The sequence below is a fragment of the Schistocerca nitens genome, chromosome 5 (assembly GCF_023898315.1).
Source record: "Schistocerca nitens isolate TAMUIC-IGC-003100 chromosome 5, iqSchNite1.1, whole genome shotgun sequence".
Lineage (NCBI taxonomy): Eukaryota > Metazoa > Arthropoda > Insecta > Orthoptera > Acrididae > Schistocerca > Schistocerca nitens.
The window spans coordinates 242,455,357-242,470,497 of NC_064618.1; the positions used below are offsets into that span (position 1 = coordinate 242,455,357).

Sequence of the window (15,141 nt, forward strand, 5' to 3'; positions counted from 1 at the left end):
ACATCCCTCAACTGCCGCTGGAGTGCGTTGCGATCGCGTATACCACGTTGGGGCCCACGTACCGTATGCACAAGTCGCATCGTTTCTGAGCGTTCAGCAGCACGTTGAACTTGGGACGCTCAACGTTGACGTTCGACAGCACGGTCCGTGTGCCGACGGCTTAACACAATGCACGCACGTTTGCAGGCTTGAATTCAAAATTGGAAATTTGTAGTAAGTACTATAGGACCAAACTGGTGTGGTCATCGGTCCCTACGCTTACACACTACTTAATACGACTTAAACTAACTTACGCTAAGCACAACACACACACCCATGCCTAAGGGAGGACTCAAACCTCCGACGGGGGAAGCCGCGCTAAGCATAACAAGGCGCTTCGGACCACACGGCTACCCCGCGCGGCGCTTGAATTCAACATTCTGGCATTAAACCAGTTCTTAATTCACCATCGTTTCGCATTGGCAGTGGCTTACGTCGTGCTTACATTAACCTGTAATCTTGCAGTGTTTATCACTTAAACATGTTAGCTAGACAACTGTATTCCGTAAATTTCAGTACTCTTCGCCAGCCGCGGTGGCCGAGCGTAGGCGCTTCAGTCCGGAACCGCGCGACTGCTACGGTCGCAGGTTCGAATCCTGCCTCGGGCATGGATGTGTATGATGTCCTTAGTTTAGTTAGGTTTAAGTAGTTCTAAGTTCTAGGGGCCTGATGACCTCAGATGTTAAGTCCCATAGTGCTCAGAGCCACTTGAACCACTTGAGTACTCTTCATTGTTTTTTGGTGTTGCGATTTTTTTCCCTCAGCGCATATAAAAGATGACCTTCCTGTAGGTACATAAAAACAGTTGAGTATTCGAAGACAAATTTTTGTGTCACAGTTTCAAAGCAACCCTAGAAGAACATTTGGAGATTCGAGAGTCTGAAGAAACGACATTTACATTTTTAATTATACAATTATTATTATTATTATTACAACGTAGTCTTGTGTCAATACCTGACAACTGGAGAACAGGAGACATTGTTCCCATCTTCAAGAAAGGCAATAAAAGGCTTTGTAAAAACTACAGAGGAATAACCCTTATGAGTCATACAGCCAAGATTTTTGAAAGATAGAAAAGGAGCAGAGTGAAGAACAGCATGGGTTTAGGAAAGGAAGAAGCACGATCGACCTGATATTTTCTATCTGCAAAGTGATGGAAAAAAGTTGGGAGTTTAACAAAACGGTGATAATGGTTTTTATAGACATAGGAAAGGCATATGACTCAGTTGGCAGGGAAAGACTCTGGGAAGAAAAGAAGATAGATAAAGAAGATGGATACATTAATGTTATAAAGACAATGTACAGAGGACACAATTGTAGAATTAGAACACCATTGCGGAACTCTGAATACTTCGAAATAAGACAAGGACTTAAGCAAGGAAGTATTCTATCTCCTGCACTTTTTAATGTTGTGATGGAGGGAATGAATATGGCAGTTAAAGATATAGTAAAAGAAAAAGACAAAAAGATGATATTTGCAGATGATATGGTAATATGGGGTGATAAAGAGGTAGATGTACAGTTACAGCTTGATGCGTGGAAGGAAATAATGAAAAGGTGTGGATTAAAAATAAATAAAGATAACAGTGAAGTAATGGTATTTGGAAGAGAGAAAGGGATCAACGGAAATATTACCTTGAATGGAGAACCCCTGAAAGTGGTAGAAAGTTTCACTTATTTAGGGAGTGAAATATCTAGGGATGGAAGAATAACTAACGAAATTAATAGGAGGTTACAGAAGGGAGGCAATTTCTACCAAACAATATAACACCTTATTTGGAATAATGAAGTTTCAGAAAGAGCAAAACTCCTTATGTATAAGAATTATTACGTCCCTATTGTCACCTATGGTGGAGAAACATGGACAATGACAGAAAGGGACTGGAGCAGACTGCAAGCAGGGGAAATGAAATTTCTCAGAGCAGTTAAGGGGAAAACAAGAATGGACAGAGTAAGGAATGTAGAGATTAGAAAGGACCTTCAACAAGAAAGTATGAGAGAACAAATTGAAAGAAAGAGAGTAAGATGGTATGGGCATGTTAAGATGATGCATGGGCAGAGACTCCCCAGAATTATGGAAGAACTAAACATGGATGGGAAAAGACCTAGAGGGCGCCCAAGAATACGGTGGGAAATGGGAGTGAGAATATCTGTAGAAAGGAGAGGTGTGACCTGGCAGCAAGTGGAGGAAGAAAAGTGGTGGGAGGACCGAGCCAAATGGAGAGGACTCGTCAACACCCAGACCCGGCAGTAGGTGGAGCGGGATTCGGATGTAGATAGTCTCGTGTCACTGGAAATCAGTAGCAGAGTGGTGGCTGTCTCGTCGGCAGCGTGAGGAGGGACTGTGGTACTCACGGGCACGCAGGCGGCGGCCCCCGCGGAAGCGACGGCGGTGCCGTTGCCGCTGGCAGTGTCGAAGGCCGCAGAGGCGACGGCCGCGGCCAGCGTGGCGTTGCGCTCGCGGAAGGTGAGCGCCTCGCACATGTAGGCGTCCTGCCCCTCCAGCCCCAGCAGCCGCTGCGCCTCGTAGAACTCCTCCATCGTCGTGAAGATCTGCGGCAGCCACAGCCGCACCGTGTTCAGGCTGCAACACCAGGCCGGCCTCGTACTGGTGACAAGGTGTCTGACACTGCACGCAGATACTAGGGTGGTGCTTAAGTTCGTAACGTTTTTATTTTGCATGTTGGTATTCCGGTTGCTTTCGGTTTGTTTATCGACTGACATTTTTTATTTGTAGTTTTCTATTGCTGTTTGAGTTTACATATTATCATTTCGTCAGTTGGAGATAGTGTGTGGAACTATGGATGCCAGAAAATGGAATGCCAAGTGGAGAAATCGTAACATTTCCAACATATTCATCTGTTTGACTTCAACAAAACGGCGACAGCAGCGAAGGCAGCCAGAAACTTTCGGGCCATGTATGGGGATAATACCACGGGACAGAGCACGGCAGCCGCGCTGGATTAGCCGAGCGGTCTTGGGCGCTGCAGTCATGGACTGTGCGGCTGGTTCCGGCGGAGGTTCGAGTCCTCCCTCGGGCATGGGTGTGTGTGTTTCTCTTTAGGATAATTTAGTTTAAGTAGTGTGTAAGCTTAGCGACTGATGACCTTAACAGTTAAGTCCCATAAGATTTCACACACATTTTTGAGAGCACGGCAATAAGATGGTTTTCTCGTCTTGTGGAGGATCTTTTTGACATTAGTGACTCTTCACGATCAGGAAGACCTTCGGGGTTTAATAAAAATCGTTTAAACGCACTCATCAACAATGATACACATCAGTGTCCTCGAGAACTATGGCCAATGTGACGAACTGTGACCATTTCACCATCGAGCAAATATCACGTGTATCGGTACGGCATGCTCTAAGTCAATATAAAAAAAAATCTGTCGGTGGTCAAATGTGCATCTCTACTTGCTCATCATCAATCGTCTCATGAACAACACTGACCATTCGTGTCCTGCATCGTTACTGATCACAAGAAATTGCGTCTTTATGCTAACGTACCTCCTCCCATGAACCATGCACATTGCCGTTGGTGGGGAGACATGCATGCCTCAGCGATACAGATAGCCGTACCGTAGGCGCCACCAAAAAAATGGTTCAATGGCTCTGAGCACTATGGGACTTAACTGCTGAGGTCATCAGTCCCCTAGAACTTAGAACTACTTAAACCTAACTAACCTAACGACATCATACACACCACGCCGAGGCAGGATTCGAACCTCCGACAGTAGCGGTCGCGCGGTTCCAGACTGTAATGCCTAGAACCGCTCGACCACTCCGGCCGGCGCGCCACCACAACGGAGGGATATCTGTTAGGCCAGACAAACGTGTGGTTCCTGAAGAGGGACAGCAGCCTCTTCAGTAGTTGCAGGGGCAACAGTCTGGAAGATTGACTGATCTGGCCTTGTGACACTAACGAAAACGGCCTTACTGTGCTGGTACTGCGAACGGCTGAAAGCAAGGGGAAACTACAGCCGTAATTTTTCCCGAAGGAATGCAGCTTTACTGTATGGTTAAATGAAGATGGCGTCCTCTTGGGTAAAATATTCCGGAGGTAAAATAGTCCCCCATTCAGATCTCCGGGCGCGGACTACTCAGGAGGACGTCGTTATCAGGAGAGAGAAAACTGGCATGCTATGGATCGGGGCATGGAATGCCAGATCTCTTAATCGGGCAGGTAGGTTAGAAAATTTAAAAAGGGAGATATAGTGGGAATTAGTGAAGTTCGGTGGCAGGAGGAACAAGAATTCTCGTCAGGTGAATACAGGGTTATAAATACAAAATCAAATAGGGGTAATGCAGGAGTAGGTTTAATGATGAATAGGAAAATAGGAATGCGGGTAAGCTGCTACAAGCAGCATAGCGAACGCATTATTGTGGCCAAGATAGAGACGAAGCCAACGCCTACCGCAGTAGTACAAGTTTATATGCCAACTAGCTCCGAAGATGACGAAGATATTGATGAAATGAATGATGAGATAAAAGAAATTATTCAGATAGTGACGGGAGGCGAAAATTTAATAGTCTTGGGTGACTGTAATTCGTTAGTAGCAAAGGGAGAGAAGATAACGTAGTAGGTGAATATGGATTGGGGGGAAGAAATGAAAGAGGAAGCCGCCTGGTAGAACTTTGCACAAGGCATAACTTATTCATAGTTAACACTTGGTTCAAGTATCATGATACTAGTACATAGGGCGCGCACTATCTCTGACGCAGAGAGTCTACACCAGGAATTGGAACATCTGAGAACTGTATTTCGAAAAAATGGGTACTCAGAGTGGCAGATTCAACGTGCTCTCCGCCCAACCACTACAGCACAACCTGTGGATATGGATGAAATCACGAGGGAGGAGGTAGGCACTGCGTTTATCCCATATACAGGCGCACTCTCGGGGAAAATCGCCCGCATTTTGAAGAAACACCGAGTCGGAACTGTGTTTTGTCCTCCGAATAAAACTCGTGCACTGGTGGGGAGCGCCAAAGATGACCTCGGTTTGAGGAAGGCCGGCGTGTACCAGATTCCGTGTCAATGTGGCAAGTCGTATATTGGTCAGACGATGCGTACCGTCGAGGATCGATGCCGTGAACACCAGAGGCACACTCGACTGATGTATCCGAGCAAGTCGGCGGTCGCTGAACATTTTTTGTCGGAAAATCACGCTATGGAGTATGAACGCACGAGGATTCTGGTACAGACGTCGAGATACTGGGACAGCGTTGTTAGAGAGGCCATCGAAATTCGCACCAATGACGACCTCATAAACCGTGACTGTGGCTATAATCTTAGCAAGGCTTGGGAACCAGCGATTGGGTTAATCAAGAGTAAATCGAGCAAATGTATAGTTGTGACGACCACGGCGGACAGAGCCATCACACCGACGTCATCTCAGACGCCGTCGCAATCTGTTTCACCGCGCGACCGTGGCGCGGGGCGCGGACGGCGGAGTGAGCGCGCCGCGGGCGGAGGGTATTTAAGTCGGCCGCCGCCGCGACCGAACCCAGTTCCCCCTGAGCAGCCATAGTGTACGGATCTCCGTGCCGGCACGTTCACAGGAGCTCAGTCCGTCAGTTCACCTGATGATGGCGACATGTATGATCGCCGAAATATTGTGCCCTTTGGACACTGTAGACCGGCAGTACACCCGTGCATATTTTGATTATCATGAAAGAAGTTTGTATATATGGATAACACTGAATATACTAGAAGGTATCAGATATTCCGGAGGTAAAATAGCCCCCATTCGGATCTCCAGGCGCGGACTACTCAGGAGGACGTCGTTATCAAGAGAGAGAAAACTGGCTTCCTATGGATCAGAGCATAGAATGTCAGGTTCCTTAATCGGGCACGTAGGTTAGGAAATTTAAAAGGGGGAAATGGATAGGTTAAAGTTAGATGTAGTGGGTATTAGTGACGTTTGGTGGCAAGAGGAACAAGACTTTTGGTTAGGTAAATATAGAGTTATAAATATAAAATCAAATAGGGGTAATGCAGACGTAGGTTAAATAATGAATAAAAAATAGGATCGTGTGTAAGCTACTATGAATAGCATAGTGAACGCATTTTTGTAGTCAACATAGACAAGAAGCCCCGCTTACTACAGAAGTACAAGTTTATATTCCAACTATCTCCGCAGATGACGAAGTGACTGAAAAAATGTATGATGAGATAAAAAGAAAATATTCAGATAGTGAAGGGAGACGAAAATTTAATAGTCATGGCTGACTGGAAATCGATAGTAGGAAAAAGAAGAGAAGGAAACGTAGTAGATGAATATGGAATGGGGGTACAGAATGAAAGAGGAAGCCGCCTGGTATAATTTAGCACAGAGCATAACATAATGATAGCTAACACTTGGTTTAAGAATCATGAAAGAATGCTGTATACGTGGAAGAGGGCTTGAGACACTGGAAGGTTTCAGATGGATTATATAATGGTAAGACAGATTCAGGAACCAGGTTTTAAATTGTATGTCATTTCCAGGGGCTGATGTGGACTGTGGCCACAATCTGTTGGTTATGAACTGTAGATTAAAACAGAAGAAATTGCAAAAAGGTGGGAATTTAAGGAGGTGGGACCTGGACAAAGTGAAAGAATCAGATGTTGTAGAGAGTTTCAAGAGAGCATTAGGGAACGATTGACAAGAACCGGGGAAAGAAATACAGGAGAAGAAGAATGGTTAGCTTTGAGAGATGAAATAGAGAAGGCAGCAGAGGATCAAGTAGGTAAAAAGACGAGGGCTAACAGAAATCCTTAGGTAACAAAAGAGATATTGAATTTAATTGATGAAATGAAAAAAATGCAGTAAATGAGGGAGGCAAAAAGGAATACAAACGCCTCAAAAATGATATCGGCAGGAAGTGCAAAATGGCTAAGCAAGTATGACTAGAGGACAAACGTAAGGATGCACAGTCATATGTCACTAGGGGTAAGATAGATACTGCCTACATGAAAATTAAAAAGACCTTAGAAGAAAAGAGAACCACTTGTATGAATATCAAGAACTCAGATGGAAAACCAGTTCCAAGCAAAGAATGGAAGGCAGAAAGGTGGACGGGTTAAACAGAGGGTCTCTACAAGGGCGCTGTACTTCAGGGAAATATTATGGAAATGGAAGAGGACGTGGATGAAGATGAAATGGGAGATATGACAAAACAAATGGTTCAAATGGTTCTGAGCATTATGGGACTTAACTTCTGAGGTCATCAGTCCCCTAGAACTTAGAACTACTTAAACCTAACTAACCTAAGGGCATCACACACATCCATGTCCGCGGCAGGATTCGAACCTGCGACCGTAGCGGTCGCGTGGTTCCAGGCTGTAGCGCCTAGAACCGCTCGGCCACTCCAGCCGACGGAGATATGACACCGCGTGAAGAGTTTGACAGAGCACTGAAAGACCTAAGTCGAAACAAGGCCCCGGTAGTAGACAACATTCCATTAGAACTACTGACAGCTTTGGGAGAGGCAGCCCTGACAAAACTCTACCATCTGGTGAACAAGATGTATGAGACCGGCGAAATACCCTCAGACTTCAAGAAGAATATAATAATTCCAATCCCAAAGAAAGCAAGTGTTGACAGATGTGAAAATTACCGAACTGTCAGTTTAATATGTCACACCTGCAAAATAGTAACCTGAATTGTTTACAAACGAATGGAAAGACTTGTAGAAACCGACCTCGGGGTAGAGCAGTTTGGATTCCGTAGAAATGTTAGAACACGTGAAGTAATACTGACCCTACGATTTATCTTAGAAGATAGATTAAGGAAAGGCAAACCTTCATTTCTAGCGTTTGTAGACATAGAGAAAACTTTTGACAATGTGGACTCGAATACTCTCTTTCAAATTATGAAGGTGGTAAGGGTCAAATACGGGGAGCGAAAGGCTATTTACAATTCGTACAGAAACCAGATGGTAGTTATAAGTATCGAGGGGCATGAAAGGGAAGCAGTGGCTGAGAAGGGAGTGAGACAGGGTTGTAGCCTATCCTCGATGTTATTCAACTTGTATATTGAGCAAGCAGTAAAGGAAACAAACGAAAAATTTGGAGTAGGAATTAAAATCCACGGAGAAGAAATAAGAACTTTGAGGTTTGCCGATGACGCTGTAACACTGTCAGAGACAGCACAGGAGCTGGAAGAGCAGTTGAACGGAATGGACAGTGTCTTCAAAGGAGGATATAAGATCAACATCAACAAAAGCAAAACGAGGATAATGGAATGCAGTCGAATTAAGTCGGGTGATGCTGAGGGAATTAGATTAGGAAATGAGACACTTAAAGTAGTAGATGAGTTTTGCAATTTGGGGAGCAAAATAACTGATGATGGTCGAAGTAGAAACGATATAAAAGGTAGACTGGCAGTGTCAAGGAAAGCGTTTTTAAAGAAGAGAAATTTGTGAACATCAAGTATAGATTTAAGTGTCAGGAAGTCTTTTCTGAAAGTATTTGTATGGAGTGTAGCCATGTATTGAAGTGAAACATGGACGATAAATAGTGTAGACAAAAAGGGAATAGAAGCTTTCGAAATGTGGTGCTACAGAAGAATGCTGAAGATTAGATGGGTATATCACGTAACTAATGAGAAGGTACCTAATAGAAAATCGTAGAAGGACACCAAGAGATAAATACAGTAAGCAGATTCACAGGGATGAAGGTTGCATTAGTTGTTCGGAGATGAAGAGGCTTGCACAGGGTAGAGTATCATGGAGGGCTGCATCAAATCAGTCTCTGGACTGAAGACCACAAGAACAAAATGCTAACGTAAGGAAAAGAAAGAAATGAATGGGTGAGCCCAATCAAAGCGAGAAGTCCCCGTATGAAATCCTATGCGCATCCACACAAGATAATGTTATGCCTCTGGTGGAACATCGACGATGTGGGAACTACGAATTGCTTCCCCCTGATGTAAGCGTCACTACTGACATTTATTGTCAACAACTGAGGCGTCTTGTACATACAATCGGAGATCAACGACCAGGAAGACTGCGTGAAGTTATGCTACTCCACAATAACGCCCACCCGCATTCTGCTAGACTGCCAAAAAACGCTATACAGTAGCTGAGTTGGAAAGTTATTCCGCGCCAACTTTATTCACTTAATTTTGTGCCCTCAGATTTTCACCTTTTCCGCTTTCCAGCGAAGAACCTTCAAGGAACTTCCTTTGCGGATGAAAATGCTATCCGAACATGACTCGACGAGTTCTTCGCCTAAAAATCACGTGATTTCTATAGCCGCAGAATCGAAAAGCTAACCCGCCACTGCCAGACTGTTGTAAACATTGAAAGAGAATATATTATTGATGACTAACATTTCTTTCGTGTGTATCTGTTGTGTTTATTAAACTTATGGAAAAACGCTACGAACTTATGCTCCAGCCCAGTAATCATACATATCGTTATCCATAACTGTACAAAAAAAACTAAATCAGTAGAAGACCACCTTCAAGAAATATTAATCGAACTATAATTGTTTGGTCAAGGATATTGATTACATCGATCAGGTAAACATATCTTTATCACAGAGGTAAAAAAAGGCAGGGAGATGGTCATGGAGGTAAAAAAAAGAAGGGAGATGGCGCTATAGACTTACGCTGTAATTTGTTTCGAAGCCAGAGTGGGCGGGGCCTGCCGCCGTTTTAAACAGCCCAAAACATTAGCAGACTGCTGTTTACGATTGCTTCTTGTTCATTATCTTTGTCGTGTGCAAACAACAGTTTTAAATGCTGAAAATTATAGTGCTTACATGAATAATATAGAGTCAGGAAGGCAATTTCGAATGTTTTTCTCACCTGGAATGCGTATTTGCTCTAGTAATATGACACATGTCGCCTCGTTAATGTAATTTTCTGTTGTTGATATATTTCGAAAAAGCAAGAAAAGGAGGACTTGAAACGTTCCACATCATAACGACTACCGTACCATGCGATTGTTCAATGGAACACGCAACCAACTAACTAACGAACTAACTAAGTAACTTAGCTCCAGACATACACTGAGGTGACAAGTCATGGGATAACGATATGCACACACACAAATGGCGGTAAATCGCGTGCACTAGGTATAAAAGGGCTCTGCATTGGCGAAGCTGTCATTTGTACTCAGGTGCTTCATGTGAGAAGGTTTCCGACGTGATTGTGGTCGCACAACGGGAATTAACAGGCTTTGAATAAGGAATGGAAGTTGTAACAAGACGCATACGACATTTCATTTCGGAAATCCTTAGGGAATTCAATATTCCGAAATCCACAGTGTCAGAAGTGTGCCGAGAATATCGTATTTCAGGCCTTACCTCTCACCACGGACGCCGGCCGCTGTGGCCGAGCGGTTCTAGGCGCTTCAGTCCGGAACCGCGCTGCTGCTACGGTCGAAGGTTCGAATTCTGCCTCGGGTATGGATGTGTGTGATGTCCCTATGTTAGTTAGGTTTAAGTAGTTCTAAGTCTAGGGGACTGATGACCTCAGACTCAGATGTTAAGTCCCATAGTGCTTAGAGCCATTTGAACCATTTTTTCACCACGGACAATTCAGTGACCGACGGCCTTCACTTAATGACCGAGAGCAGCGGCATTTGCGTAGAGTTTTCAGCGCCAACAGACAAGCAGCTCTGCGTGAATTAACCGCAGAAATCAATGTCGAACTTTTGACGAGCGTATCCGTTAGGATATGCAGCAAAATTTGGCATTAATGGGCTATGTAACAGACTAGCGGAGCTATTGCTTTTGCTGACAGCATGCCATCGCCTGCAGTGCCTCTCCTAGGCTCGCGATGATATCGATTGGACCGTAGACGACGGCAAAGCCGCGGCCTGGGAACACGAGTCGCAACTTCAGCTGGTAAGAGCTGATGATACGGTTTAAATGTGACGCAGACTCCACGAAGTCGTGGACCCAAGTTGTCGACAAGGCACTGTGCAAGCAGGTGGTGGCTCGATAAAGGCATGGGCAAGGTCTACATGGAATGGACTGGGTCCTCCGGTCCAACTAAACCGATCATTGACGGGAAATGGTTATGTTCGGCTACTTGGAGACAATCTGCAGCCATTCATTGACTTCACGTTCCCAAACAATGATGTCTTGTCACGGAGCCATAACTGTTCGTTATTGGTTTGAAGAACATTCTGGACAGTTCGAGCGAATGATATAGCCACCCAGACCGCCCGACGTGATTGCCGTCGATCTTTCATGGTACATAACTGAGAGGTCAATTCGTGCACAACCCTCTGTATTGGCTACTCTTCCGCAATTATGGGTGGCTATAGCGGCAGCATGGCTGATTTCTGCAGGAACTTCAACGACTTGTTGAGTCCCTGCCACATCGAGCTGCTGCACAACACCGGAAAAAAGGAGGTCCGACACGATATCAGGAGGTATCCTACGACATTTGCCTCATCAGAGTATATCCTCTGATAGATCATGGGACGACAGCTCCTACTATTTACTAAGATGGTATCTGTTCTTTCGAACATGTCAGAAAGAACAGATACCATCGGTGACCAAGCAGCTCGTTAGAATGAAATTACATTGAAATGAACACACATTTTCATCTGTCCCCGTTGACGTATGTCAACGCCTGTAAGCAGCTAAGGGTGTTCATTTCAATGTAATTTCATTAAGCTCTTACTATTCCTGTGAGCAGTAGTGACGACACCTTCGGTTGAATGTGTACTTCTCATTTCACTTTCAATCGATTTTAGTGCTATATGACACCGTCTTCAGGAACCTGTAAGGTACCGGGTGATCATGTGAATATCGGGTAAGAATCATTACTCATGCCACAGAGGATACAAAAAACCGCAGGAGCAGACGTGCTGCCGCCATTCATACCATAAGCCATAAAGAAGCCCCAGAATACGGATGTAAATTTTTTCACCCTCTGTCGGGCGTTTCATCTCGAGTACTCTCCCACAGGTGCCGGGTGCACTAGGGCAGCGGTAGACAGGGATGAGGAAACAGGTGTGGCGTGGGCAGTCAGAATGCAGCCAGGCTGCAGCGTAGCGTGCGCGACCGTATCTTCTGTCAAAAAAAAAGATTGTTCAAATGGCTCTAAGCACTATGGGACTTAACATCTGAGGTCATCAGTCCCCTAGACTTAGAACTACTTAAATCTAACTAACCTAAGGACATCACACACATCTATGTCCGAGTCAGGGTTCGAACCTGCGACCGTAGCAGCAGCGCGGTTCCAGACTGAAGCGCCTAGAAGCGCTCGGCCACAGAGGCCGGCTATCTTCTATTCCATGGGTGGAGGTGGTCCAGTAGTTGGCTTATGAGCTGAACACGTGCAATGAGGCACCGTGCCTGGTAGCATGTACCAGCTGCATCTGTCCTCGAGCGATCTGACTGGTGCTCCTCGGCGCCTGTGCCTTCCTCCTCACATTTGTCTTTTTTCCCCCCTCTAGAGCAATGGTCGTCAAACAGATGCCTGCGGGCCGCTCGCGGCCCGAATCAAGTGTTCATGCGGCTTGCATTTCTCAGCTGTATTTTATAATAACCTGCATCTGGGAACTAATAGTCGAATCCAGAAATGCCAGTTAACGTTAAGAGCCTCTTAAGAGTTTATCTTTTCTGTTCAGTAACAAACAAAAAGACCTACATAGTAAGTAATAATTTAAGACGTGCTTAACCGTAATTGGCTTTGGTAAGCTCGACTATGAACTAAACAAAATTGGTCGCTTCTTTCAGGGGCAGAGGGCAGCAGCGCAACCACTGCGGTGGGGTTAGAGGATGTGAAAAAATGAATGATTTACTGTTAGTCTTCCAGTACTGACAACTGACAGGCGCGTGCAACTCGTAACGATCAGCTTCTATGGTATAAACTTTGACACGGAAGTAGAATGTACTCAGAAATGCACAATTCAAAGATTGACATCTTCAAATGCTGTTCTTAGTCTATTTCCAGCAAGTAATATGAAATTAAATTAATATTGTTGTATCAAAAAGCAATCAATAGAAGAGAAACGATATTCAAAACATTTAGTAAACATTTTCGGTAGTTTATATGGAAACGGTGTCTGTTCTTTCGGATCTTCATCTCCTTTGCGGATGCACACATATTACCCGAACTCTTACGGGACTTGTTAAGAACGTCTTCCACGAGTAATGAGTGTGTTGGGTAGGGACACTACGAATGTAATGTGTGGACATACAAGGTGAGAAAGTGGGTCTCGCGGGAGGAGTGCGCGAGATAGTCCCTGCAGTCGCGCTATCCTCTGTGCCCTAGGTGGCTCAGATGGATAGAGTGTTTGCCATGTAAGCAGGAGATCCCGGGTTCGAGTCCCGGTCGAGGCACACATTTTCACCTGTCCTCTTTGATATATATCAACGCCCGTCAGCAGCTGAAGGTATTAATATAATTATAATTTGCTGTAGTGTCTCATATTGCATAATGCTTTCACTGTACGCAGAATTACTGTTCTTAATCATCTGCTCGCACAACCAACAGCACAACGCTTCATCAGACAATTACAGTGTTACAACTTCGGGGTAACTGAGGGTGGCAGCAACCTGAAACAGAACGGTAGATAGGAAGGGTTCAGAACGCTGCCGACTTTTTAACGATCAGTCGTTGGGGGCCGGCGGACAACTTATCATCCCCTTTACATTGCTAGTCTACTGTGGAATCAAAACATATTAATTTACGTAGGTTACGAATATATAATAAAATCAGCACATATCCGGCCAGAAGTGGCGCCTCAGAATGTCATTATTGGCTCTCACTGAATCTTATGAAAAAAAATACATAAAGTCATATTTGCAGAAACAAGTTCAAAATGTCACAAATTTGTCCACCATAAATTGATAGTAAATAGATTCAGAAGTAAATTAGACAGTTGTGATTTACCAGTTCACAACATCACGTAATTGCATCACAAGCAAGTCATAAAAATGAAAAACATGTACCAATAAAAACTACAGATTTTTCCCCATACTCTTAAAGAAATTAAAAATCACTTTCTAAAGACGAATGTCGTTGGTAGACAAAAAGAAGAAGCTGACTGATGTGGTGGTATCCCATATTCAGCAATGTCTTCAAAAAGTTTAGCTTTTCACAGTCAACATTTCAACATTTGGATACGAAAAAAAGATATGTTTGCATCAGCTTTAGATTCAGAATCACAGTCAAAGGCAGAGAACTGTAAACGTTGATTCGATGTAGATGGAGAGGAAAAGAGGTGTGGGTGAAGCAGAGTCGAACGACTGTAGATATCACTGATCGCTCCAAATTTGTCCCAGTAACCCACAGTGTCGCACGAATTAGAGATTGTGACCCGGCATAATAACCATCTTTCGTTTGTTGGGACACGTTCCACATCTCTTACCATTGATGTTCTGTGTGGCTCTTGACCTCACGTAGGTAGTCTGTTTACGGCAATTTTAAATCAAGGACAGTGCTTATAGAGGAGGCTCGCTTCGCTAAGACGTCAACTCCCTCAGTCTATCGGATGCCAACGTGAGAGTGCACCGACAGCAAATCTATGGTCAACCTGCTACCTATACCGTGAATATATTCCAAAACTACATCCATTATATAACGGCTGGTTGTTTTGTGCCATCTCCAGTATCGAATATTTTCAAGGACGCTCTGGGAGTCAGACACAATGAATGAACATGTTTGATAAGGGAGCTGAAGACACTGACTTGCGTGCCTTCAAAAACTGCAACTGTCTCTGCATTGAAGATAGAAGTTCTTTTAGGCAGTCTGAAGGCTTTCCAAACTTGGAGCTGAATGCATAGAAAAGCGCGTCCACTATACTGCTCTTATGGAATTTTTGATCCATCGGTATAAACACGTAGATAATCAGGCCACTGAGCTACAGTGAGACAATAAAGCTGCAACTGAAAAAATGGTTCAAATGGCTCTTAGCACTATGGGACTTAACATCTGAGGTCATCAGTCCCCTAAAACTTAGAACTACTTAAACCTAGCTAACCTAAGGATTCGCACACATCCATGCCCGAGGCAGGATTCGAACCTGCGACCGTAGCAGCAGCGCGGTTCCGGACTGAAGCGCCTATTGAAGCGCCTAGAACCGCTCGGCCACAGCGGCAGGCGCTGCAACTGACATAAACACTGGCCGAGCTGCTTGTATGAAAATAAC

General features: G+C 44.5%; 1 protein-coding gene across 2 annotated transcripts in view; it reads right to left on the bottom strand.

Moving 5' to 3' along the window:
- Positions 1 to 15,141, bottom strand: part of LOC126259774 (probable metabolite transport protein CsbC) — a 198,155-nt gene that overhangs the window by 54,682 nt on the left and 128,332 nt on the right. For both annotated transcript variants that reach the window (XM_049956778.1, XM_049956777.1), the window contains one exon: positions 2,395 to 2,623. In XM_049956778.1, the coding sequence (XP_049812735.1) occupies positions 2,395 to 2,623 (229 nt within the window). The remainder of the gene's footprint in view (positions 1 to 2,394; positions 2,624 to 15,141) is intronic.